This window comes from Dermacentor variabilis, chromosome 2 (genome assembly GCF_050947875.1).
Source record: "Dermacentor variabilis isolate Ectoservices chromosome 2, ASM5094787v1, whole genome shotgun sequence".
Lineage (NCBI taxonomy): Eukaryota > Metazoa > Arthropoda > Arachnida > Ixodida > Ixodidae > Dermacentor > Dermacentor variabilis.
In genome coordinates, this window is record NC_134569.1 from 140,091,129 (window position 1) to 140,118,122 (window position 26,994).

General features: G+C 47.5%; 1 protein-coding gene across 2 annotated transcripts in view; it reads left to right on the forward strand.

Annotated features, from left to right (window-relative positions):
* The first annotated feature begins 1,064 nt into the window (after positions 1 to 1,064).
* LOC142571000 (putative transporter YutK) overlaps positions 1,065 to 26,994 on the forward strand; it is a 55,451-nt gene continuing 29,521 nt past the window's right edge. Inside the window, exons 1-8 of one of the 2 annotated variants that reach the window (XM_075679295.1) lie at positions 1,065 to 1,150; positions 2,897 to 2,986; positions 4,951 to 5,188; positions 14,600 to 14,659; positions 16,427 to 16,568; positions 19,792 to 20,004; positions 24,505 to 24,666; positions 26,004 to 26,129. In XM_075679295.1, the coding sequence (XP_075535410.1) occupies positions 2,959 to 2,986; positions 4,951 to 5,188; positions 14,600 to 14,659; positions 16,427 to 16,568; positions 19,792 to 20,004; positions 24,505 to 24,666; positions 26,004 to 26,129 (969 nt within the window). In that variant the 5' untranslated portion in view covers positions 1,065 to 1,150; positions 2,897 to 2,958. The remainder of the gene's footprint in view (positions 1,151 to 2,896; positions 2,987 to 4,950; positions 5,189 to 14,599; positions 14,660 to 16,426; positions 16,569 to 19,791; positions 20,005 to 24,504; positions 24,667 to 26,003; positions 26,130 to 26,994) is intronic. The other variant, XM_075679296.1, reaches the window with a different exon arrangement.

A 26,994-nucleotide genomic window follows, 5' to 3' on the forward strand; every position in this document is an offset into this window, starting at 1 on the left:
AAAAAATGCTGAGAACACGACACGATTACGGCCTTAAATCATGAGCCGAATTCCTTTGCATGGCGCCATCAAACGAAAAGGAAAAGTCGACTATTACACAGGTTCTGCACTGGTTACTGTTACCCCGTCATTATAGTGTTATGGTTATGATGAACGGGCCCCTCACTGCTCTTACTGTGTTAAGGAAAAGGGTTTACATCAAAGACGCTTTAGTTCGCCAATGTGTTAGGGATATGTTCAGAATAAAAATAATGAGTTCACCTTCCTTTTGTCGGTCCGTGTTCAATTTTCCCACTTTTCCACGATGGACGAAAACCAAATTGCCAAACTTTCAGCCTTGTGATGAATATGAACTAGTTTGTGTTGCTGCTGTGGGTCAACTGCTTCGCTTATAGCTTCTCACAACAGCAGGAAGAGATCAGAAGACAAAGGCCAAGGAGTCAGTTATATACCTGAAACTCCGCTGTGCTGCTGGCCGTTGCAAATGTTTCTTGCCGTAGATGACATGGTGCGTGGCCTCCAAGACAGGAAGGCGCGCCGGTGAAACCTTGGAGCCCGCGAATCGTGGATGGTGCTTTAGTCCAATGTTGACTGATGGCGCACCACATATTGACATGCGCTCGCACATTCCAGCTAGGCAAACTGCATACACCCATATGTCCACCGACTATACTTTAATAACTAAGTATACCCAACATTGAACACATTCAGGGCCCATTAGGGGTCTACGCAGCGCAAAGCTGAACGCCATGCGTTCTGTCTTCTCACAGACCGTCTTCGCACAGACCAGGCGAAGATGGTCTTTTCCATCAATCATTCATATGAGTAAATGTTGACACCAATAAAACATGGTGTTCGTATAAACGTGCCTTGAATAAATTCAAACAAATACCCTGAACATGTTTTTTTAATTGTTCCTTGATAGATTTATCTATGTCACACTACTAGAAGTTTGCAGCGACCTTACTAAATGGTAAAACAATAATCCATAGACATATATTTGCTTCCTTGTCACTATAAAATGCCTGGACTTTTTTCTCTTTTTCAGCGTACTCATCGAGTGGCTAACACGGCACGTGTGCTTCGAAGAAGAAGAAGAAGAAGAAGAAGCAGGCCAGGGGCAACACACGGACGCCTTTGCTCGCCTACGGTAAGCTTTTAATAAAGGGGCCCCAGCCAACATAAATCGTTGTGCTGGGACCTATCCTATGTCTAGTTTTGTTAGATATTTTTCGTGTTCAAGCATCAATATCGGTTATATATCCTACAATACCCTGGCTAATCCCGCTAATTGTCGCTGCCGTTAGGCTTCCTGGTAAAACGCTAATAGAGCTACGGCTCAAGAACGACGGTCAAGACAGTCATAAAGTTCAGTATTGTCCGTTAAGTATCCAGCATATATTTGCTTGTAATAATTCGAAAATTTCCGAAAATTCGAAAGAAGGAAAAAAAAGTGTACCGAAAGCTGTTACGGCTTCCTCGATTGCTTACGCATGTTCTTACGAAAGGTATTTTTAGCTACACTTTTTTCGGTATAATGGCATGTACTAAAGAAAGCGCCCTCTATGTCTGTGCCTTTGATTTACGTATAATTTGCGCATTATAATTCGACCCAAAGTAAGTTTAACGTTTGAATAAAGATTTTGTGCTACGTGTGTGCGTTAGTGTCACATCGAGCAATTTGGAAGCGAACAGACAAACTTCACCTAATATGCGGTAGTGGCACAAAACGCGTACCACGCGTCCAAAAGTTCAGCGAAATCAAATGTTCGGTGGGAAAACTACTTGATCGTGTCTGATTTAGCAATCAGGAGTAACCACTGCTTAAAATGCAATTCAGTGTTTCCTGCAGTATTAGTCGCGACTGCACCTACCCACGATTCCAGGCGCATGCCCGAAAAGTGCGTATACCGCCAAGGGTCGAAAAGGGAGAACACCGGAATACATGTGATATGGGGCCGTATCGCACACACGCTTATTACCCTATTCAGCGTTTTTAGTGTTCATTCTAAAAGGCTTTCCCCACGCAGTATGGTACTTCGACCGTGGAATTATTGCAATCGATACTCAAACAATAAATTACATGCACACAGAAAAGGAACAGCTAGAGCGACGTCTTTCTCCAGCTTTGTGACCAGCGGCAGTACTGCTTCGCACTTCGGGCAGAGCTGCTAATATTTATTGACACGTTAGCGTAATCGTAAACGTCTACATTTACTTCTTTATACCTTAGATCACTAGAAGGCTTCCGCGTGTTTAGCAGATACCGTTCGGGAACAAGATGCTTTAGAATGAAGTGTTGTTAGTCTTGTCCGCGAGAATTCATTCCGAAAACCGATCAAGCTGCAGGTCATCAGCGCAAAAATTATTCTCTGTTGAAGTCCAGTCGTGTAGTTTCTGTCCGCTAGCCTGAAAGCTGCATTTAGTTAGCTTTCATTGCACAAAACATCCAGCACTAATTAAAACGCTAACATAACGATGCTAGATGCCCTACACTGTATCATTAAGGTTTTGGTATAACGGAATTACCGTGCTGGCTTCCGTTGGCATAAAAACTGTTGCCCAGCAGAAATCACTGTAAATCACATGGCATATAGAGTTGTTTCCATTTGTGGAAAAAACATGCCACAGCTTTAGTATTCGTGATGCGTTAAAACAACACGCTCTCTTGTAAAAGCTTAAACCTGCGCAGAAGAGCTACAGCATACTTTGGAGTCGTTGTACTCGCCGCGCGCTACGTACGCCGGTTTGTGGAGGGTCATGAATATAGTGCTCCTAATTAATATTTGTCTTTGTTTAAGAATTAGCTATTACCATGCCACACACACTATATTTGATTATATTTGTCGCTATTTCCTTCACGTCTCTTTATGTGTCATAAACGACTTTTATGCAGGTAAAGTGACCCGTTCAGTGTTGGTCTGCCAAAAAGCCAGACTACCCAACCAGCTCCGCGTCATGATGTCGATCACGAGACATCATCGAGGTGAGTTCCAAAAATAAAGCAATATTTAGGACTGCGGTTTCACTTCGTCTGTGGCATGAAAATGTCAGTCGTTCACTTGAACTGAATGTCCAAAACACTGTAGAGACCTTACGCGACCAAGCAATACGGAATGCCAACAAATGAAGACATTTCTGGTGTCCACATCTAAAAATAGTGCTATAAAGTGACTGTGCCTCTCGCTAGACAGATGTATTCTATCTGTATATGTCATGATGTTGCCACAATGTGAAACTGTGTTATTTGTGTTTCTAAAAGCTCTTTTGATGCCGTCTTGCAAACTTTGGCTACATATGCTTTTCAGCGTGTCTTGTTTGCCCTAGCATAGGGGATATCATGCACCAACTAGCCACAATATGAATCCGGAATTTTGCCAATAAAATTTCACAGGCGTCTGCTCCGTGGACGTGGTATATCTCATCTTGGAACATCAAAGGAAATATCAATGTAGCATTGGCTTTGTTACTCCAAATGGACCTGACATACTAGTAGATTTCCTGGAAACATTCCAGCGTATAAGTTGTGTTCCCTAAGTCAAAGCAAAATTTTCTCAATAAATTCAAATATTTGAACTATTGTAACGCAGCTAGCTTTTAAGGCCACAATACAGCTCGCTGAAAACAAAAAAGAGCTGATCTTTTGTGAAACTTTGTTGCGCTATATCAACTCAGCATGGGACCAATAAATTGGGACGGGTGGGCGCTCGTCGTAAGATACATAAATATTGAATCTCCCTATAAATTGTGCAATTATATCGGATCTACGTGAAATTCTTCTCATTTTTTATCGACAAGGTTATGATGAATACTTTTGTTGGAGCTAACGAACATGTTTATATAAATTCTTGCATACAAGAGTGCTTCCTTTATCAGCAACCATTGTTAAATGTGAGTTGAAGTAAATTACCATAAGGCTTTTTGAATCGAGTCGCTTTAGGGACATATATTTAGGTCAAAGACGGTGCCGTAAAGCCAGTCACTGCAATATTATTTTTCTAGAGCGTTTGCTGAATGGTGACTCGACACATCCGGTGAGACACGAAGAAGATTGTGGGGGTGGCAATAGAATGTGTAGATCATCATTTCTCGCTCTATGGACTTAAGTTTATTACGGATTTCAAGTGTTCTAAGCATTTCACCTGAAATTCGAGCACTGGAACTGCAAATACTACATGTGTAATTGCTTGATGCGTGCCTCTTAATTATGGTGAACCCACTGCTATCAGATGCGGCTCCCTCAGCGGAGAACATACGCCTATGGCAGTCATGGTTAGAGAGCGTGGGAGGTAACAAAATAATTTGATTGCACCTTTTATTGAACGCCGAAACATGTCGTGGAGCAATGGTTGAGTGCTGAGACCACAGTAAGTATTCGCAGCAAATTTAGGCAGCTTCACCTTTGTAGCACGCCTGCAATCATTATCCCATTACTACGCTTCGAAGAAAAAGTACCACTAAGACAGGTGACCACATATCTGCTGTCCGTGTCTTTCGTCAGCTGCTCTCTGTAAAACTGTGCTTTAAATGCAGACCTACCGTGGAATGGCCCAACCATGTCACAGATGTAATAGCTTATTTCACTCGAGGTTTAGCCCTTATCAACCGTTCAGGACGAGCCACTTCGTGTAATCGCTTCACCGTTGTAACAGACAAAATACAAACGAAGAGCAACGCAGGAAAATATATTCAAGCAGAATCACTGCATTATCCCGGTCCTGAGCCCCAAAGAATTATTGTATCAATTTTTATTTACTTTTGCCGACAAGATCAGTCGTGTAACACATGCGCCTCTCTAGTGCAATGGGGTTGGCAGCGTTAGAAATGCGCCACACTACGCTAGGGTATCGCTCGAGTGATGCGCATTTCTAGATTTGCGTGTTCCGTCAACGACCGAGGAAACGCAAGCTATAATTCCGCATTTAAATGAAAAAAAATTGCCCCTTACAGGCCACGCCGTGCAGACCTTGTCGAACAGCCGGGTGGCGATGATCGTGCGCGGCGCTTGGCGCAAGCTGAAGTACACCTGTCTGTTGCTGCTGCTGCACGTGTACCTTGTGTTAGCCTTGCACATTCGAGGCTGGGGAGACAGTTGGTGTACGGGCGCCAGGATCATCGCTGCCACCGTCTTCTTTGTGGACGCCATGTTACTGCACATGCTCTGCGTCGAGGGAAACATCCTGGGCAGGTACAGGTTCTTGAAGTTCAATCAAGCCTAAATTCACCTTGCGGCTGTATTTGGATTACCATGAGTCATGGTTGCGCTTTGATTCGATAAGAAATGACCGCAGGAAAAGCCTCTCAAGCACGTGCTCCGGTTAGTTGAAACAGTGCAATTGCCAAGGATGATTACGTTTCTGACAGTAAGTTTAGGCCCACCGAGAGTGTGCTTTGTTGCCATCATGGTGCTGAGCCTTTGCTTTCAATCTATTGGCAGTCAGGTAGCTGTTTGTCTCAAATAATGACATCGTTTTACAGTATCATTTACAAGTTCAACGCGCTTACATAAAGACGGAACATCAGCAGAAAATTCTTGCGGACATAACTGCTACGCTACAGCTATTAAAGCGGTTGGTAACTATGGGCCAACTTAACTATACTGAACCGCGCAATTAGACGAGGATGAAAGATGTAGCCGACGAAAGCCTTACACCTGCCTTCATCTTCGTCCACTTGGGTGCTGCAGCCTCTGGAAGACTAATCAGCGCAATTATTAACACCGCCTAGATTTGCCCATGGTAAACCATAGATTTTGCAGACGCGCCATCCGAATCCAACGTTTGACTCGCGTTCTTAGCTTTCGTAGAACGCCTCAGATCACCGCGGTGATCCAATGTCTTCCCATTGATACTCTTCACATCGCTAGTGAACTACAATACACTCATTGCTGTCAGTTTGTCATTTGAGGGTATATATGGCTAAGCAATGAGGTGGTATGTGTTGCCAACGCACAGTTTGCAAGGGAGACCTGGAAAAGACCGCGAACGTTGGTGCACATGCACTTTTCCTTGCTTCAGTGAGCAAAATTTGCTTGACTCCATGAAATAGTAAGGCAACGCTCAAATACCAACACACCGCTTTCAAATGACTGAGCCCTGAGAGTGAAACAAAAGCATAATATGAAAGAAAATTGTGCGCAAGATTCTTTAAAGCGCTGGAAGCGGCACTTGGCAAGTTCCGTGGTATCCGCTACTCGTAGCAGTTTTCCTTTCTTTTGCACGTTTAATCTATGCCTCGACATTGGCTGTTGGAATGGTCCACCATGTTAATATGTGTTCCTATTTCTCACTTGAATTATTACTGCTTCAGCATTAGTCTCACTTTTTAGTCGCTCCGGAGGATCTTTCTCCGTGGCGCAAAGAAAATGCTATCAATTATTGTTTTGGCAAAGAAAACTTTGGTTACTTGAAAATGGCAATAATTAATAGAGGACTGTGGCAATATCCGTCGCTAAATTTGAAAGCCTCATTCGTTTCGTTCTATGATTACACAAAGTAGTACTTGTGGAGTCGGAGTCGAAGGCATGGTCTACTTGTTCGGGGTGGAGATTTGGGCTCGGTAGTGCGTCACCTTGAAGGCTTTTCAGTGTAGCGTAACTGTTACATGGGTGCATAGAAAAACAAAAATACACACACGCAGCGTTAACTTCCAATAGCGATTGTTTTGTGTGATGCTTATAGCATGGGACCCTAAGAAAAGTAGTCTTATTGCCAGCCTGTAAAACTTTAGGCACGGGAGAACGTACAACACTCATTGTTGTAATGAAGTGTGAAGACTACGCCAATACCCGGGTGACCAGCTCGTCATCTGGTACCAAGAATAAAGCAATGGACCCAACGAGTAAAACTAACGTAGGAATTCAAACATTTATTCTTGCTCATGAGTGCTTTCCGCTACATTACAATGGTTCTTTACCTGAGTTGTCATTGTGGCTGTGATTCTTTAAATCAAGTCCCTACTTGCAGAGACTATTGTCCGCTTTGAGACCTCACCACCTTGGCATCAGTCTTCCACTTGGCTATGACCTTCTATCGTCCTTGCATTTGTGGTAGTAATTCTCGCCTAATATATGCATATGGTCCTACCATCTGCTTTTATGAACATTAACAGTGATGTTGACTAACTTGCTATTTTGTTGAGTGGGGCCCCAACTCTTGTTGCTTCCTCAGACGACTTATTAACTGGAGCATCATAATTTGAGATTTTTTACTGTTTCCAGCTGAGTGCAGTGTCGAACGTTGTATGCTATGCGGTTTGCGTCCGGCCTTTTATGGCATTTTTTCTTTGCATGAAACTTCGACACCTTAAACTTTGTTTACAGCACGCGGATACCTTACTGACACTTCTCCTGTTTTAGATGTGCTAAATAGGTGTAGACATTTTGTTAAAATGTAAATCACGGCTAAGTAGCTATGGTGTAAAGGGGGTTTATTTGGGTCGTAGAGAAGCAGCGACCAACACGGCAACAGCAGGTAGGGCGCAGCCAGCGAACGAACTGGGTGCGAGCCACGCGATGGCAACGGGGCTTTTTAGCCTGCCGATCTTCTTCGTCACAATCACCCCCGGAATTGAAGAGTAGCCATCCTGGCGACCTAGGAAGAGGTGGGCGGATCGTAGTACTGCTTCAGCCGGTCAATGTGTACAGTCTCTCGCCCTCGTCGACGGAGATCGGGAGATGGCGATACGGGTTCGACCACGTAGTTCACTGGTGATGTTTGTGCAACCACACGGTAGGGCCCGTGGTACTTCGGGAGGAGCTTGGACGAAGGGCCAGGAGCAGCAACAGGCGCGACCCAAAGCTACACGAGTGAGTCGACGGGGAAGGGGTGAGGGGGAGGATTGAGGTCATGGCGCTCTTTTTGGCGGCACTGTTGAGCAGACGTCAAAGAACGGGCCAGTTGTCGGCATTTCTCGGCGTGCTGAGCAATCGCAGAAACAGGTGAGCATTCAGCAGGGTCCGGCCAGTACGGGAGAACAGTATGGTGCTGGAGAGATGGCGGCTGTAAAGCAGAAAGAATGGCGAGAATCCAGTAGTGGCTTGAGAGGCAGTTTTATATGCGTAAGTGACGAACGGAAGTACAAGATTCCAGTTGGAGTGGTCAGATGCAACATAGATTCATAGCATGTCACCAAGAGTTCTGTTGAATCGTTCTGTTAAGCCGTTGGTCTGTGGATGATAAGCAGTAGTAGTGCGGTGAATAACTTGGCATTCAGATAGGAGTGACTGCAGCACGTCTGAGAGGAATACGCGGCCCCGATCGCTCAACAGTTCACGAGGGGCGCCATGGCGGAGAACGAAGTTGTTTAGTATGAACGAGGCGATGTCTTTGGCTGATGCAGCAGGCAAGGCGGCGGTTTCAGCATACCGTGTCAAATGATCTGCGGCCACAACAATCCATCGGTTGCCAGCGCCAGTAGATAGAAGAGGCCCGTATATATCAATGCCGACGCGGTCGAATGGCTCAGCTGGGCAGGGAAGTGGTTGGAGAGGTGCGGTGGAGAGATGCGGGACACATTTGCAGGCAATGCAGGAGCGCACGTATTTGCGGACGAAGGTGTACATCCCTCGCCAATAATATCGTAGGCGAAGCCGTGTGTAGGTTTTTGACATTCCGCCGTGACCACACTGCGGGTCAGAATGAAAAGCGGAGCATAAATCTTGTCGTAGGTGGCGAGGCACTACTAAGAGCCATTTGCGGCCGTCATTGTGGTAGTTGCGGCGGTATAAAAGTCCGTCGCGGATTGTGAAATGCTGCGCCTGTCGGCGCAACGCTCCAGGTGCCGAAGTTGCCGGAGGATTGGACAAAAAGTCGAATATCATGACGATCCATGGGTCTTTTCGTTGCTCCGATGCCATGTCCAGGATGTCAAGTGGTGAGATGTCATGTCTATAAGTAGAAGTGCTGCTGTCTGAAGTAACTGGGGAGCGCGAGAGGGCATCGGCGTCAGCGTGTTTCCGTCCAGAGCGATAGACGACACGGATATCATATTCCTGGATTCGGAGGGCCCACCGAGCTAGGCGGCCTGACGGGTCTTTTAGGTTGGACAACCAGCAAAGAGCGTGATGATCCGTCACCACGTCAAAGCGTCTACCGTAGAGATATGGACGAAATTTTTGAAGAGCCCATACGATAGCCAGGAACTCTTTTTCTGTTACTGAGTAATTGGCCTCAGGTTTCGTGAGGGCACGACTGGCATAGGCGACCACGTATTCGGCATTAGTGTTCTTGCGTTGTGCGAGCACGGCACCAAGGCCGACACCACTGGCGTCAGTGTGAAGTTCTGTAGGTGCGCTCGGATCAAAATGTCGCAAGATTGGCGGAGACGTGAGGAGGTGACGAAGAGTCGTAAAGGCATCATCAGAGGCTTCCGACCAAGCAGAAAGTTCATTGTCGCCTTGAAGAATTTGGTTAAGTGGGGCGATCACTGTAGCAAAATTGCGAACGATACATCGAAAATAGGAGCATAGGCCAATGAAGCTGCGTAGTGCTTTCAAGTTAGTGGGCTTCGGAAATTCGGATACGGCGCGAAGTTTATCAGGATCAGGAAGAATGCCTTCTTTGGAGACAACGTGGCCTAATTTAGTCAGTTTTCGAGCTGCAAATCGGCACTTTCTTAAGTTAAGCTGGAGACCAGCATTCCGGAGACAGGTCAAAACTTGATGTAAACGCCGAAGATGAGTCGAAAAATCAGGGGAAAAAACGACAACGTCGTCGAGGTAGCAGAGGCAAGTATGCCACTTCAGGCCACGTAGGATGCCGTCCATCATGCGTTTGAAGGTGGCGGGCGCATTGCACAGACCGAACGGCATCACAGTGAATTCATACAAGCCATCTGGTGTTACAAACGCGGTTTTAGAACAGTCAGCGCCAGCCATGGGCACCTGCCAGTAGCCAGAGCGGAGATCTAAGGAGGAAAAAAACTCCGCTCCTTGAAAACAGTCAAGTGCGTCGTCAATACGTGGCAACGGGTATACATCTTATCGGGTAATCTTGTTAAGCCTTCGATATCGACGCAAAATCGTATGGTGCCGTCTTTCTTTTTAACTAGGACGACTGGTGATGCCCAAGGACTACTAGAAGGCTGGATGACACCGCGACTGAGCATATCGTTCACCTGGTCATTGATAACGCGTCTTTCAGTCGCCGATACTCGGTAGGGACGCTGTCGAATTGGTGCATGGCTCCCAGTGTCAGTAGTGTGCGAAACAGTCGTTGTGCGGCCGAGTGATGTTGCTTGGCAATCAAAGGAGGAAGAGAAGCCTTGGAGCAAGCGAAGAAGTTCATCGCGCTGCGTCGTCGTAAGGTCACTGGCAATAGCTGGCGTAAAAGAACGCGGTAGTGACTAGACGCGATGCCTCGAGAGCAGCAATACAAGTGGAGTCGTCCATCGTGTCAAATATTGAAGATGAGGTCAGTGGTTCAGCTCTGCCAAGGCTTTCACGGTGGCGTAAAGTAATTGGTTCAGCCGATGGGTTTGAGACGCACATGAGAGAGGCGCCAGCTTGGAACTCGAGGGCAGCGAACGGCACTGGTAGTGAACGGCGGCGAACTAATAGTTCAGACGGAGCGAAGAGTACTGTGCCGTCATCTACATAGTCACAAGAGATACTGACAAGGGTGGAAGACCAGGCAGGTATAACGGTGTCTTCTGAAACAGAGATTTTGCGGCAATGGTCCTTATGGTCAGTGATAATATCAGTCGAAAACTGAAACAGCTCGATTTCGGCGCGGGCGCAGTCAATGATCGCATGATGTGTGGAGAGAAAGTCCCAACCTAATATGACGTGTTGTGAACATAATGGCAACACGATGAATTCTATGATATAGAGGACGTCCTGAATTACGACACGAGCAGCGCAGGCGCCGGTTGGCTCGAGGTGCTGCGCGTTGGCAGTTCGAAGAGACAGTCCAGAGAGCGGCATCGTCACTTATCCTATCTTGCGGCAAATACGGGCATCTATCGCTGAAAGTGCAGCGCTGGTGTCGACAAGTGCTAGCGTCAATGTTCCTTCTATTGTGACTTCAATAACGTTCTTCGGGGAAGTGTGAGGCCTTATACATTTCGCTGGCACGGCAGTTCTCGCCTCCTGAACTGCGATATTTAGTTTTCCTGGCGCAAAGGGCTCTGACGCCTGTGCATGGGGGAAAACGAGCGGTGGCGAGGAGAAGGTGAACGGCGAGCGGCGGAGAATGCGGTGTCGACAACAGGAGGATATTCAAAGGTGTCCGAATAGTTGCGGCGTTGTTGGAAACGTGGCGCATATGGACGCACATTGTTGGGAACGTTCGCTGTAAGGAGGCGACAGTGACGTGCTACGTGTCCAGCACGGCCACAATAAAAAATTGCCGACGATTACGTTACTTCCTAATGCGAAATTTGAGCGCAGCAAATAAGCTGTTTCACCTTTTCGATAGATTGAGGCAAAGAAATCTAGCAACACATGTATGCGCTATCACAGAATTTTTTTTTATTTTTCACACGTATTCCTTTAACAAAGACTCCACTAACAGTTCTTGACAGTCATGAAGGAAGCTTTGTGGTCGGAGAAATAGACTGATATATGTTCGACTTGGTACACCAATGCTTGATTCTCAAAGACGAGATGTATACAAGTGCCTCGCGAGGTTGTCACAGCCGTGGGACGCGTTACGAGCGAGAGGAACGGGATGTTCTCCCGCATAAGTGTTAGGAAATTGCTGTTTGTCTTTACGTCAAGCCGCCACCGATCTGGCTCTCTGATTGCCACCGCACAGGGCGAACGGCAGCGGCAATTTCGGCTCGGGCGGTGCACATATACAGATCCGCCGCCACCGATCTGGCTCTCTGATTGCCACCGCACAGGGGTTGCATTGGAGGAGGAGCGAAGAAAGGAACTAAGTTCGAGCCGGCGCTTTGACAACCGGAGACTCGCAGGAAGAGGGGGAAGGGGGGCGGCGTGTACACCCAGCGGCAAACGATGGGGGCAGAAGCGCGCGCAGCAAGCGGACAACACGATAAAGGGAGGAGGGAAGAGATAGCAGCGACTGACTGATGCCGCTGACGCCGATAGTGAGTCAACCCCAGCTGCGGAGTTGGTTTCAGGGACAACGAATAACCGGCGCGTCGGCAACTGAAGAGCACCCTATCCGCCACACAAGAACATGGGGGGGGGGGACCCTTTCCTCCTCTTTCTGCATGGCGGCGACGGTGTTCTATGCAGTCACGTTATCTTGACTCTCTAGCGGCGTCAGCGGCATCCAGCGGTATCAGTCGATCGCTGCTAGCGCTGGGGGGATGAAAGGGGGGCGGAGCTGGTTACGAGGCCGACGACGACGCCGACGCGAAACCCAGGAACGGACGCCAAAGAGCTGCGCTCTAAAACAAATCGGGCGATTGTCTTCCGTGCGCCAATGATCTTGAGGTCGTGCGTACTGCACCAGTGGCCGGACTGGAGCGGATACGGGCGGGCGCAAAGGCGGGCGAAGGGGACCGTAGGTCTGTGGGGCAGGCCTCGAAGCGCCTTCGGCGTACGTCAGAGGAGCGGCAACCGGAGCCTGCTGGAGAGAAGGTGGAATGTGGTCGGCTACCTGCTCCTTGATGATAGATTGGAGAGCGGGCGCCAACGGAGAATTCGACTGGCCGTGTGTAAGGGGAATCAGAGAAGGCTGACGAGCCACCTCTTCACGGACGAACTCCTTGATCTGTAGCAGTAGCGACGTGTTATCCGGGGAAACAGCCAAGCTCGACATTGAAGTCGCCTGAGGAGGAGATTGGCGGGTGACTAGGCGTTGTTTGCGGAGTTCGTCGAAGCTTTGGCAGAGACTGACGAGTTCAGAGACTGTCGCCGGATTTTTCGCCAACAGCATCTGGAAGGCGTCGTCTTCAATGCCTTTTAAGATATGGCGGATCTTCTCGGCATCAGCCATTGTGACGTCAACGCGATTGCAGAGGTCGACAACATCTTCTATATAACTTGTAAATGTCTCCCCGCACTGTTGCGCACGACTGCGCAAACGTTGCTCGGCGCGAAGCTTGCGAACGGCGGGGCGCCCGAATACCTCCGTCACGTTAGTTTTGAAGGCTGGCCACGTCGTGAGATCACGTTCATGGTTGCGGTGCCACACGCTGGCGACACCGCTCAAATAAAAGGATACGTAATTCAGCTTTTTGGTGTCGTCCCAGTGGTTGTGGATGCTCACCCGGTCGTAGTCAGCGAGCCAGTCTTCCACGTCATGGTCTTCGGTACCGCTGAAGATGGGTGGGTCGCGTTGACGCAACGGGCTGGTAGTCATTGGGGCAGCGGGTTGTGGTTGCAGTGGTCCTTCTTCCGGCATAATTAAGACAGGCTGCAGTGTCCGGTTGCGAAGTTCCAGAATTCCAGTTGTACCCAGCAGCTCCACCAATTGTAAAGGGGGTTTATTCGGGTCGTAGAGAAGCAGCGACCAACACGGCAACAGCTGGTAGGGCGCAGCCAGCGAACGAACTGGGTACGAGCCACGCGATGGCAACGGGGCTTTTTAGCCTGCCGATCTTCTTCGTCACAATGGCTATTTATCACATCGCGAAAGCAGTACTTGCGGTGGATGTATATTGACACGTGTAGTTGTTTGTCTTCATCGGGCGACGCCTTTCACCGCCTAACAAATGTTATCGCACAGCGCAGGACGCGCCTGCATGTAGAAAATTTCTGCAATGTTATCGATGCTTCCATCCGCTGGCCGTGACCGAACCTTGCGTAATCTGATCGCATGTGCGCGCGACGCGAATAATGTAGAACTTTGTGGAAGGCACGCGGGTCCCAATGATTACTCTGAAACATTCGATGACTGATGTATAAAAGCCGACGCGCTTGACCCACTGATCGGATTTTCGCCGATCGCCGACTGTGTTCGCCGCTATCGCCGTTCTTTGAGTGTAGCCTGTTTTTGAGGGCCCAAGTTCACCCAATAAAGCGCTAGTTTCGTCTGTCTCAGTTTGGCTGCTTTCTTCATAGTCGCTACCACGTTACAATATCTATTGGTTTGTTATGAAAAGTGCCGCTCAGGTAATAAAGCCTGTCTCTTAACGCGATTCTAACTCCCAAACTTTCGTACCCGACCCTGGTGCCTTTACCTCTGCACAAAGATGGTCGTTTCTTTATTTATTTACAGTATTAAAGTTATGCGGTGCCGTGACAACTCCACTAAAGTGACGAAATAGTAGAATCTCATTACGCATATTCTCAGATGTGCGGCGAGACTATCAGAAGCTTCGCCTTGCGCGTTCTTTTGGAGAACAACAAACAATCTCGCATTGCATGTATCGGAACGGTAACTATGTGGCGGCCGTCAAAAGGCAAAAATAGCAATACAGAGTCATAAGCACTGCAGCGCTATGCGACACTCTAGCAGAGCAGACGGGAAAAGATGCGCCACTTTGTCATTCGAGTACAAAAGTCTGGCGTTGCAAGCACTGTAACAATTTTCGCGACGGTAATAATGGATATTTTTCGAAATGCAGAGGCATGCATGTGAGCTTAAACCATTTCTCAATACACGCTTTCTAACACATCTTTACGTTTCCAATCCTGCTTTGTGGCTGCGACGTTATGCTTTTCTCGTTTACGTATGCATAACAGGATCGTCGATGGAGTTAAAGACCTCAAGATCCGTTCTCCAAGGCTCAAATGTCTGCAAAAGTAAGTTCATGTGTAATATGTCGAAGTCCAGTAAACGTGTTTGTAATGGAGCTCTTTCGCTTCTCTTGAGAGCGAAGCTGCAATAATATCAGGGGCAGTGTATGAATAAGCGAAGTTCAGAAAGTAGTTTTGCAGCCACGGCGATAATAAGCCAGGTCTTTACACATTAGCTTGTTTGGGACTCAGACATCGCAAACGGCTGCATAAAGATACTAATGGAAAACTTGGACCAGTGCAGTGTAATACTAGAACTATTAGCTGCAGTGTGCAAGAATATTCAGTAGAACACGTCTGCAATGGATTAGAAGCCTACCTCTACTGACCGCGGACCTCTACTAATTGCTCATGAAACAATTTAAACGCTTACTTCTTTCCTGAGCACCAGCATAAAGGCATCCCCTTGCATTTTTTGAAAAAGAAGGTACATGACCCGTGGTTCGTGCCACTCGTATCGTGACGGGAAAGGTGTCTTTCACTGCTCATCAGGAGTTCGTTAGACTGAGAGAGGAGAAGGAAAAGACGTCCGGGCTTAAGCGGGGCAAAGGTCACATCCGCACGAGGGCCCCGCTGTGACGATGACACTCTCGTTCTTCCCGCTTTTCCGTTACTCGTAGGAGGTTAATAGCCGGATTCTGCGTTTCAAAGCATGGGAGGTCGCGTGACACGCTGCAATCTAACAAAAACGGCAATATTTTTGCATTCGCCAACTACCATAAGCAAGAGTACTAGGGGAGGTATTGATCAAGGAAAGATAGTAGCAACCAGTCGCTGTTATAGTGACCAGAGTTCGAATACAGAGCAAGAAAGCACAACTGACAATTTATTTGCGTGAATGTTTGCGTTTGTAAGGACTGTTTGTTAGGGAATGTTATCATCGCTGCATTTTGGATGTCACCGTAAGCGGGTGCCTGATATTCCTAAAGTGTACGAATTGCTTTGTAAGTTCCAGTCCTGGCGTCAAAGCGCACTAATGAAGATACATGCGCGTCAATACGGAAGAAAATATGAGAATATAAATACAATTATATTTATGCGGAGATAACAAGTGGGATTTTATACCTTTCAACAAATTGTATTTGTTTTTTAATGCAAAATCATTATATGCCCCATTACGCGAACTTCTGTCGACGTCGGTGTGAGCAAAAGATTGTAGCGGAAATGGCTTACGGCGCAAAGATTAAAAACATAAGAAAATTCCTCACATTGACGTCAAATGTCCCACGGAGTTCCCTGTAAACAAAGTCAACCAATGGCCTTGAAAAAGCGTTCTCTTAATTCCCGTCTCCGTGGGATTCGAAACCGGTCTCTCAGGATGTAAGACAAGCACGCTTCCCCAACGCCATGGCGTGGTTACTGTTCTGGCTGCCTAAAGCTGTGCCTAGTGCGTGCGTCATTGCACACTACAAATCGCAGCCATCTGGCTGACTGAAGGTGTGGCCTAGTACGTGCGTCATAGGGCAAGTGAAGGCACAGCCAATGGGCAGGAAATGGTGCCACGCCATAAGTCTATAACGTGTATGAGTGTATAACGTATAACGTAGACTACAAATGGTATAATGTTCTCGCAATCCCAGACGTGGACAGTCTTAAGTGCCTCTGCGGAATGTTTTTTTTTTCTTTTTTTCATATATTGCAATTTGGCTCCTTTTAATTGTTTAAGATCTAGTTCCTCACCTCCAGCTAACCCAGTTTTTGCTCAAAAACATCTGGTCCCACGAATATAGGTTTGGTCACATCTGTAGGGCATCCGCCTACCCAATTCTGCAGGGCGTCCTGGAACCTAGTGATGATCGCGGTCGCAGCATACGTGCTGTTCGATAGCAGCCACAGCATACCGCGATTAACGGCCTGTGGTGGCGTGGGCCTCTGCATTCTTATCGGCTACGGTTGCTCCAAGAACCGTAAAGAGGTGAGGCTCAAATTTTCTGTTTATAACTTGTACAAAGCGTTTTCATTGGGCACCCCCATCCTTCGCTCGTGCAATCAATCACCTTGAGACGCTTAGTGCCTGAGGGATACCACTAGCCAACAGTTCATTGTAATAGATAGAGTGCACCAGTTTTAACAGTCTTTGCCTAGTGGCTAGTTGCCCATGGATACGATATGGGACATCGAATGGCCTTCAGGAAATGCCCAGCTTCGATTCATAGCGAAGGATGGTATGGAATGCTAGTGCACGCACTTTTCTTTTAACGCGAAACAAGGCAGCGTCGGTGCATAAACAATGATGAGACACGTGCGAAACATTACCGTGTTGTTTGCAGCTCATAAATGCGCTTTGAAAAAAAAACATTTCGCATGATGAGCTCTGTTTGGTGCGTACAGGGCGAAAAATTCCAAATATTGCGGAGAATCCTCCAAGTAAAATGCTGCCCTCATCATTCTACTAATTACAAAATAGAAGGCGTGGACAAACGGTTATTCGGTCTGTTTTACCTCCTGCCACATGTAGGAAAAACTAGACGAAATGTTCGTAAATTACAAAACACGTAAGGCACCGCAATATTTTGAGAGCGCAGGTATACGACAAATTCGTTTTTAGCAGATCATACAACTACAGGCAACCATGCTATATATACGACAAACGGAAGACACCCGGCATTTCATGACACACGCCAAGAATCAACCTTACAAGTCTATAGCCGTACCCTGAATGGTGCTGACTGGCCTATGGGTGGGAGTGCCTTTATTCTAGAAATGGAATAATTGGCTGGCGCATATGAAATGTCTCTGCCTACACCTACGTCTTTGGGCAAGTTGCGCTCAACCGTTTAATTGAAAGTAGTATAGAAATAAAGAAAATTATTTTTGTTCGCAGTATTCGAAGATATTGCATGCACTCCATGCATGCCTTCGTGAAATAGGCATATATTTTCTGTTGAGCTATACAGAGAGAACATGCTTTTAAAAAATCTTTCGTTTATATAGCAATGGGTAAACATCTGTGAATGGCACCTCAGGAAAACGTCAGCTCTGTGACCCAAAATACGTTCATATTATATTGCAATAGCAATTATGTGGACATTGCAGGCGCATTTCCGCCCTCTTAGCCGTCATTGTCGCCGTCGGCGTTGGTGTTACCGGGATGTTCGGCATAAAGTCCAAGTGCGATAACATCGTGGCCACCCACCATATCCTGGGTGTGCGAGTGAAAGCGCGTGAGAGTGAGCCAAAAATGGTGGCTAGATCTCGTGCGGGCAATGGGGGACGACGCAGAGAAAGCCCACAGTGTTCCAACGCGTGCTAGGAACCGGGGGCAAGGGGGTTCTACTTCGGCGGTGACTTCGCTGGCTCTATCTTTAAAGCGATCTACGGTCAGTACAGAGTCTCAATGCACTGAGGGTTCATAGCTTCGTGTGGACTGTGTTCTAGCTGCTAAGTTCGCGTTGAAGCGAGAGGCAGCACGAAGGTCAATTTGCTCGCTGCTGCTATCGCGCTTTCTCCCGCCAGTGTTTTGACATGGAGTTTCAGCGGTCATCAAATGTGATGTGTTCATGCTTTCCTGTGCGTGCGTGACGCCATGCTTCTTAATTTAGTTAGTAAGCGAATGTTTAGAAGATTATGCGGAGCGCATCGACCTGCGTGCTGCCTCTCGCTTCAACGCGAACTAAGCGGCGAGAGCCCAGCGCACAAGAAACTACTAGCCCTAAGCGCACGTAGGCTCTGTCCCCATCGCAGATCGTTTTCAAAACTGAACGCGCGCGACCCTGCTCAGCCGCGCCATCCGCAGCCGCCGCCTGAGTAAACCCCCCCCCCCCCCCTGCCTTCCCCTGGTGACTACTTCCCGCCTTACTCCCTTGCGCGCACGAGATCGAGCAACGTATCATGGACAGCAGGCCTCTGCACTCTGCTTTATGACGCCATGCTAGTTGGACTGAAATTTTTCCTGCCATACCCGGCGTGACGAAAGCGGTGACGTCAAAATCAGCGCGGTTTACTCGAGAGCATCCCCTTCTATAGGCTGTTTCCCGTGGCGCGATTTTCAGTCAGCGACACAGCGAAATCCCTCGCTCAGCGACCGCCGCGGCGTCATGGGCTCTTCTCGACTAGACTCCAACAAGTTGGTCGCGTCCTCGAAGAGTCGCAGCGATCGACGCGATGTGGGAGGGTCAATGTGGGACGAAACAAAGCGCCGTCAAAATGTGCGCTTTCCTATTTTACCGCGCGTTGGTATCCCTGCGGAGCAATGTCGATCGAGCGCCAGTTATAGGTATGTTTTAATAGGGCGTACCCACATACCAGCGCCTGCGGCTTAGGAAGTTCATCACCATTGTTTGTCTTCCGCTTACACAATTCATTTAAAAGGAGAAGCTGCACGCTATCCAGGTCGGGAGAACGACGCCGCTTCAAAATAAGGCACGTACCCACGCGATCGCCACCGTCGTCAACGTCTCCATCGCTACAAATTCTGCCACGTCCTTACACTTGCACACTCAACAGCAGCTTGTTCTTCAGCAAAAGCAAATATTCATCCAGGAAAAAAATTGTGGCTTCCAAAGTAGCGACGAAACTAAGGTGTACTAAACAGAACCACCCCACGGACGCCGCACAATCCGCACGCTCATACTTGCGGTGTTGTGCAGTGCCTCACTTACCGCATCTGCAAGCTGTCGTAAAGCCTCCATGATTTTGAACGTTAAAAAATGGTGTACTTATTCTATTATCGAATAATAATAGGAAAATTCAAATATTTGACTTATTTCCATGTTGTTTTTTAACGATGGAGGCAGCAACTTTGCGCATCGCTGCGACGGAAAACGCGCTGCCGCAAGCGCATGTGAAAGCTGTCAGTGAAAATCGCTCTGCGACGTGCGCGGCAGAACGATTTCTTTCGCCGCAATCGCGTCACGTGAAACAACCTCATGTCAGTCGGGAAAGGTGGCGTGACGTCATAGGTCGATTTGCACAGGCCTTGTGCTATCAAGGAGGTGGTGGATCGAGTCACCATCGTCGGCTCACTCTCGCCCCTTTCAATTGCGCACGGAGCAAACGACGCGGGTTGCGCTGGTATTGCACTTAGACTTTATAGAGAATATCATGGCGCTGCCGACGACGACAACGGTGACGACGGAAATGCGCCTGGTGTGTCCATATAATTGTGCTCGCAACTAAAGTACTTGCGCACTCCTCAGGTCCCGTGGCCTAGTGTGGTGGGCGCACTGATAGCGCAATTCCTGTGTGGCCTCCTCATGGTGCGATGGACTCCCGGACTCTTCCAGTGCCTAGTCATACGTGCTGGGAACGCCATCAACAGCACGTTCCGTGGTAGTGCCTTCATCTTCGCATACCTCGACGATGGCCAGTACAAGGGACTTCCACGCCAGGCGCCCATCTTCGCCTTCCACGTATGTCACGCTCGTGGTCCGAAAAGACTCATCTACGCACTTGCTTAATCGAGCAGTTTCTTGATTTGTGGCCTGACCACATCGCTTTTGCCGATTCCTGCACCACTAGTTCCTGAACTCCAGTATACTACAACTACTACTTCCTGAACATCAGTATAAACTACGCCGCAATATAGTGTGGCTTGATAGTACTTGCAAAACAAACTACGATCACGCCTACGTGAAAATGTTTACGCAGAGGCATGGGTGTAGGGGCGGGAGGAATTGATATCAGTAGTCATAGTGAACGCAGATATCCCCAAATTTGGTACGCACTGCAGTTCTGGTGCAAAAGCGGATTCGCTGGCGATAAGCAATCGAACCCGCATTTGTAACGATATCGTTGTACTTAACTACACTGTACTAGTACACCGTAACTTAACGGAACACGAAGGCTCAAGCTTGCACATATTATTGGGCTGCTATATTTAGAATGCGTCACTCGATGTCTGATGCAGAAACAGCAGGTTGCCTCTTCACCACTGCTACTAAAAAGGTTAGACAATAAACCAAAACCGCGCAATAATATTCAAGTGAAGTAAAACTTCTGCATGGCAAACAACGTTCGGGCCACTCGCTGTATATTTCAGTGTTGCAAACCACACGGTGCTTAGATTACGCGCTGTCGATCGTTACTGAATTGTACAAAATTTCTACATGGCGTAAAAGCCGCTAACACTTCAAACAAATTTGCGTTCCCCCGACCTCTAGAAGTTGCACCGCTTTCTGCAACAGGATGAAAGTCACACTCATAAACATGTATTGCCCCTTTTCGCGGAGCACTTTCTTTTAGGGAAACGAGATGGCGCTTTACCTGGCACGCAGCCTCAGTGATAGCGCACGAATACGAAATCATTACCGCTTCCACCTTGATTCTGTACCATACAGCTGTCGGTAATGCAACTTAGTTTTCGCTCACGCACTGTGTTCTAATCATGATGGATGGAATCATGTGGATTGGAGACGTGTGCATTAAGTAGCTGGCTGCAAAAATAGTGACTGGTGTATTAAGGAATCTAATGAATTTGTCTGGCCAAGTTCGCAGACCACTGCTGCAACTCTTCGTACGTGTTCACGGCACTTCTAGATGTGTGGCTTCCCTCGAGGATACAATAATTGGCTCATCCGCCAGCATTTTTTCTCTAACCTCCAAATAAAGTGCTTCAGCCCCGGAACGTCGACAAGAGTGAGTTCCGCTCGTTAAACTATGGCAGAGGGAGTAGCGCCATTTCCTGTCTTAGTAAGCTTCGCGCACAGTATCTGCACACAACTAGCGCGGAAACTTACGCCCACTCTACCGCCAACGTGTCAATAAGTGAATGGGCGCACACTTGAACATATGCGCGCCATATACGCACAACAAATGACGGACTGCAGCGATAGCGCACGAACGGTCAAAGCTAAATGCTTCGTACAGTACACAAGAGTAAGCGAGTTACTAGCAATAATACGTCTTTGCTACGTGGTATTACAGTATACAAAACAGCCACGTTTCAAGCCTTGCACGCAGCAAGAACAAATATATCGGAACAGAGCGCACACGTGAGCCACTAGGCAGAAAATATTCAGATAACCACCGCACCGAGGAAATTTACTGTTTCAGAAATGTGACAAGCCGCTGTTTCAAAATATTTGCCAAATAATGAACGTAGAACAAGACACACTAATCCTGATTTAATTCATAAGCCGGAAGTTTCGATAGCTTTGAATGCACATTAAACCCCTCTTTTAGAACACGCACCATATATGCGCTGCCCGCGCCATTTGGGCATAGCCTAATCAGCTCCGAAAGCACTTTTGCATTCTCACTGAATCTGACCAAAGCTTCGTATGGACCATCCAGTCACCATGCACGATATCTCCCAAAACAGAAGTTTGCTAAGCCGCACCGGTGTCATACACACCCCTTGTAAACACGGAGGCACCGGAGGCTGTTGAGGCAAGCAATGAGCGCGTCACCACGTGATGAAACATGGCACCGCGAAAAGGGTCAATAAGTAAGACACGCTGCTCGAATGTCGCCGATTACTGCACGTGGCTACGGTAAATCATTCAAGGCAGAACGCGCAAGACACGCAAAACAGCCACTGTAGGTGCTTCGGGTGGCGAAAAACTCATGTAATTGTTAAAGTGAAGTTTTATTGTTAATGATGTTGTGTAGCATTTGTAGTCTGTGTAAAATAGGTCGCGGATTTGCCCGAAAACAGATCGCCTTCAACAGAGCGCGCGCACGACCGCACACGGCCTCGGGAAGTACACAGCTGCTGCCAGAGTAGAAAGCCGCCCCCCGTATCTTCCTGCGCGGTCGCGAAACACGTAGTTGCTGCCAGAGAAAAACGCCGACCCCTTCCCTCCCTCCCATCCTTCCACGGCCTTTCGCACGACGTAGGACGGCGCATTGCCTTTAAGCTTTGTTCCCTTGAGTGCACCAGATTGAGCCACCTTCGTCGGCTCCCCTTGCGTACTTTCACTCGCACTTACAGCATACGGCGCGCGGCGGCGGTGTTATCCCCCTTGGACTTCATACAGAACATCGTGACGACAGCGACGCCGACGGCAGAAATTCGCATGGTGTGGCCATATATTGGTTATCCCAGTAAAACGTATACGGCGAGAGTCTAGCATTGTCAATCTGGAACTAATTCGTAATTCTGTTATTCACAAACACCTTCCGCATGCGGAATAAATTAATCTCAGTGTTATGTTCTGACACCGTTCAATGTTACAAATGTCAGTATATTATGTGGGTCCTAGACAGCAACCGTGTAGTATAATAATGGTCAAACAAGTGAGGTGTATCATAGCTTTGTCTTACTTGTTGAATGCTTTTGTTTGTGTTTTAGAAAGCACAAAAGCTTAGACGCTGGCGGTTTGATATTTCCAGTGCAACCTAGTAGCCGAAGCTCTCTATAAAGCAATTCACTTTATTAAAGAATTGATGCCCTTCAAGGCATGTCATTGTTGGAGTAAGAGCATTTGGGTAGTGTCTGTTGTATCTTTGTGCAATTCCGTACAGAGCCGAGCCCTTAACCAGTAGATTTGTAATTGTGCAGGAGCCCCCTCCTAACGATGGCGCAGGGACAGAGGGTTGCGGTGAACAGGAGGGTTGCCTTTGGCAGCGCGTTGCAACACAGCAACTGAGCATTTTTGGGTCTGAACTTTCATATGCCCCAATGCGCTCGCGCTACAGCGTGGGCCTGCCAACTCGACTAGTAACTTACAAGTACGGCTTCGTGGCGATGTGATGAAGGGATCTAAGGCATATCTTTACATTGCCCCCAATTGGCTAATTTCACAACCTCTCTAAGAGTCGTTGCTAGTTTATTAAATTTAAGGTAATGCTTATTTAGTCCTTCAAAATGACATTTATATGAGTCATAAGTTTGTGAGAACTACGTTTGCGTCCAAGGTCACAAACGCGCTGTGAAACTCAGTTGCACATGAGTATGCGTCCCTAGCATCGGCGCTTTTGTATCGGTGATTAAAGGGACGCTAAAGGCAAATACTAAGTCAACGTCGACTATTAAAATACCATTGTGGCAACCTCGCAGTGGTTGTTTAGTGCCAAGAAAAGACTTAGTTGACAAAGAAATCGTGTCCGCATACCTTTATCACAATTCAAATCGCACGCCCCGAGCAAGGGGTAGTGCCGTTGCATATGCCATCACCGCCCTTTACTGCCGTTGGTGAGTAGAAGTTCGCCCGACAGACGGCGCTACTGCATTTTTCCCGCATAACTCAAACGCGCGGCCACGGAGAAATCGAGCCAAGACGGTTCGCCACTATTGATCGGGCGGCGTGGACTGTTCCAGAATCCCGCGGCTTTACATGGACGTGGCACACCCTGCTATATGCTGTTTGTGTGGGTTTCGCGAGCAAGCGAAACAGCGCAGCACTACTCTAAAACGAAACTACTGGAACATTAAAGCGTAGCCGGCGAAAAGTGGAGAAAACGAGACCTTTCGACGGCCAAACCGTTGTGCAGGAAGCTCGCTCGCCTTCTCGCTCAGAAGGGTCTAGGGGCCCTTTAAGAGAATGGCAGGAACTAAAAAAAAAAAAAAAAAACATCGATGTTTCCAGAAACATTGGAACAGCGGATGGCGTCAATGCGAAACATGTCATCGCAGTACGAATCCCGTTATTGGCCACTAGCTACCTCTTCCAACATCGTTTTACTACACGTGTTTTCTTATTAGATTTTCCCAGAGTGGCTGGCGTCGTTCACAAAACTTCGAGCCCAGCTGATGACCGCACGTCGGCATTTTCAACCGCGTCAGTTGCTCCTATCCACTTTCAAAATAAACGATAGGTCCCAGCGACTTCAAAGCCAGATACACCCGTGCTTGGAACTTGCGCGCTGACAGTAAACCGCTTTTATAACGCTGCCTTTGATTTGATGGAAGTGCCTACTTTTTTTAGAGTGCACTTACCCCTGTGTGTGGACACACGGCGTCTTTCCAGATTCTTCCAGTTCTGCTGTTCTTCAGCTTCCTACTGTCGGTGCTGCACTACTGCGGCGCTGTGCAATTCGTAGCCGTCAACATAGGAATTGTGCTGAGGATGATCACGAGAATCTCGGCGCCTGAATGTATCTCTTCATCAGCTACCATTTTGGTAGGCCTGGTAAGAATTGTGTTCGAAGCTCCGCCAGTAATGAATTACGGTACGTACAGGCCTGTCCACTGGTAGAGGGAACACGCGAATGCGTGGATAATGCTTCGCTCAGCGCCATGAACGGGAAGCAGTGGACCCACCTAACAGCAGACCCATCTGTACATGTAACTAGCACAGTCCCGTGCAAATACAGAGAAGCCCTAATCATCATTCTTGTATGCCTGTGTGGTGCGCATGAAATTTGTTGCGCATATGTTTTTAATATGTTTATGTATCTATATCCAATTTACGTACATATGCGGCGTATATATATGCGTGTTTACATGAACAAGTCATATTTTATAGCCGATGAACTTGTCCTGTATTATAGATTTCGAGTGCCTACAATTTTTCACGCCACTGTCGTGCTTTGAGTATTACTTGTTTGTTTCGTCACATGTTTGGAATTATTAGGAATTAGGAATTAAAGAGCTAGATTTGTGAGTCAGTGTTCTGGAATTTACTGTGCTTTCACCGTCACTACAACTAGACGTTATGAGCACACATAGTTTTGGAAAATATCTGAAGTTGTCGTTTTACAGCGAAGCTGTTAGCCTCTCGATGGTCGGCATTTTTCCTGTCCGTCCGTGATCAGAAATTATCATCCTCAGCAATGACTCATATCCCCATGAGCAAGCAAAAATGCACTGGCTCATCCCATTTTTAACACAGAGGCTACAAGCACTCAGCAAAGTAAAGCGAACAGTGCATACATTTAGTGGAATCACGCATGCAACGTACAGAACAGTGCTCGTTTCAATAAATAACAAGCTGGAAACAAGCATTTATCATCATGAGAAATGGCTCATACCTCCGTGGGCAAGCAAAAAAAAAGAACGCAATGGTCCATACCACCGTAGGGCAGAGGCTACAAGCCCTAGCAAAGCGAACAGGGCATGAACTTATTAAAATAACACGTGCAGCACACCAAAACAGCATGCGTTTAAATAAAAAACAAGCTGAAACAAGCGTCCGAATCATAAATTAAACACTGTGTGCCCCCCTCGACCGTTGTAGTGGTGGATTTGCAACAGCTTCGCTGGACGTACACTTTCGCAGAGCCGGGATGGCGAGTGAATTTTTTTTTTTAAAATAAACCAAGAAACATCAGCTTGCTGATAGAGAAACCACGCTCAACCAGTATCTATTGTGCCCGTCATTTGCTGGAAATTTTGGCATGAAGCAATAGCGTTGTTCCAATACGCTGAGGGAACCATCAGTTTTGATAGGGTCGTAGCAGTAATCGTAACGCAATTTCGGATGCCGACCCAAGTGCTTGTTTCCGTCTTCTTTTTATGAACACAAAGCCAATGGCCGTGGCGTTCATCAAGCCTTTCATGAGCGAGATGACGCTCTCCGAGCTGCACTGTATCATGGTAGCAGGCTACTGTGGACAGCCAGCTGCCACCTTCGCCATGATATTAAACGTTTGGGTGAGTCTGAAAATTACACCAGGTTAGACGGCAGAGTAAAGTAGAGCTGATTGCAATTTTTGCCAGCATTACTTGTACTACTTATGTGCTTGGGGCCAAAAAATGCCCTAATTTCTTTTTTACGGCAATGCCCTAGTGCTGAACATATTCTACAACAAAAAATTATGGCTCACTGCGTAGTTTCCCCAATTAAGTTCTGATTCTCCTCCGCTTATGAGAAGTCCGCATATGCTTCCACCTATGAGCATCTTATTCTTGTTATATTTGTAATTGTAATTGTACTGTAATGCGTTATTTACTCTGGAATGCGACTCGGCCTTTTGCGCTATTCAATCTGCTCTGGCCATTCCTTTTGTCTTCTTCTTTTATGTGGGTTCGACATGTATTACCCTCTCTTTATTGCAAGGCATCGACGCAATGCGACATTTTTTAGGCAGCTCATGAAGTGTATCAATAGAGGGCAATAGTTAGGTCACGTTTCACTGCTAAAGTTATTTGACTGCGATCCGTTGAAGCGAATTTACGGCCTCTCCTATCACCAGCCCTTTTACCCGCGCCCTGTGCTTTCGCGCCTTCAACGGCTTGCGCATGCGGAGGCCCCTGGGCGTTTCCCGCGACGCTCTCCGTCCACTGAACGTCAACGTGGCGCGCAGTTTAATATTCGTTTTAAATGTTCATCTGAAGGCCACTAATTCTCGTTCTGGCACCAGCGCGACTTGCTAAAATCTGAGGTTATCCCTGAACTAACGGCTGTGTTGCCACAGAGTTCACATGCTCCAATCCGACAGTGAGCCCCTTTCACTGTTTACAGACATAGGCCCTGCACGACTTTCGGTTTTGCTCACCGTCGTAGTCCGCTAACTCT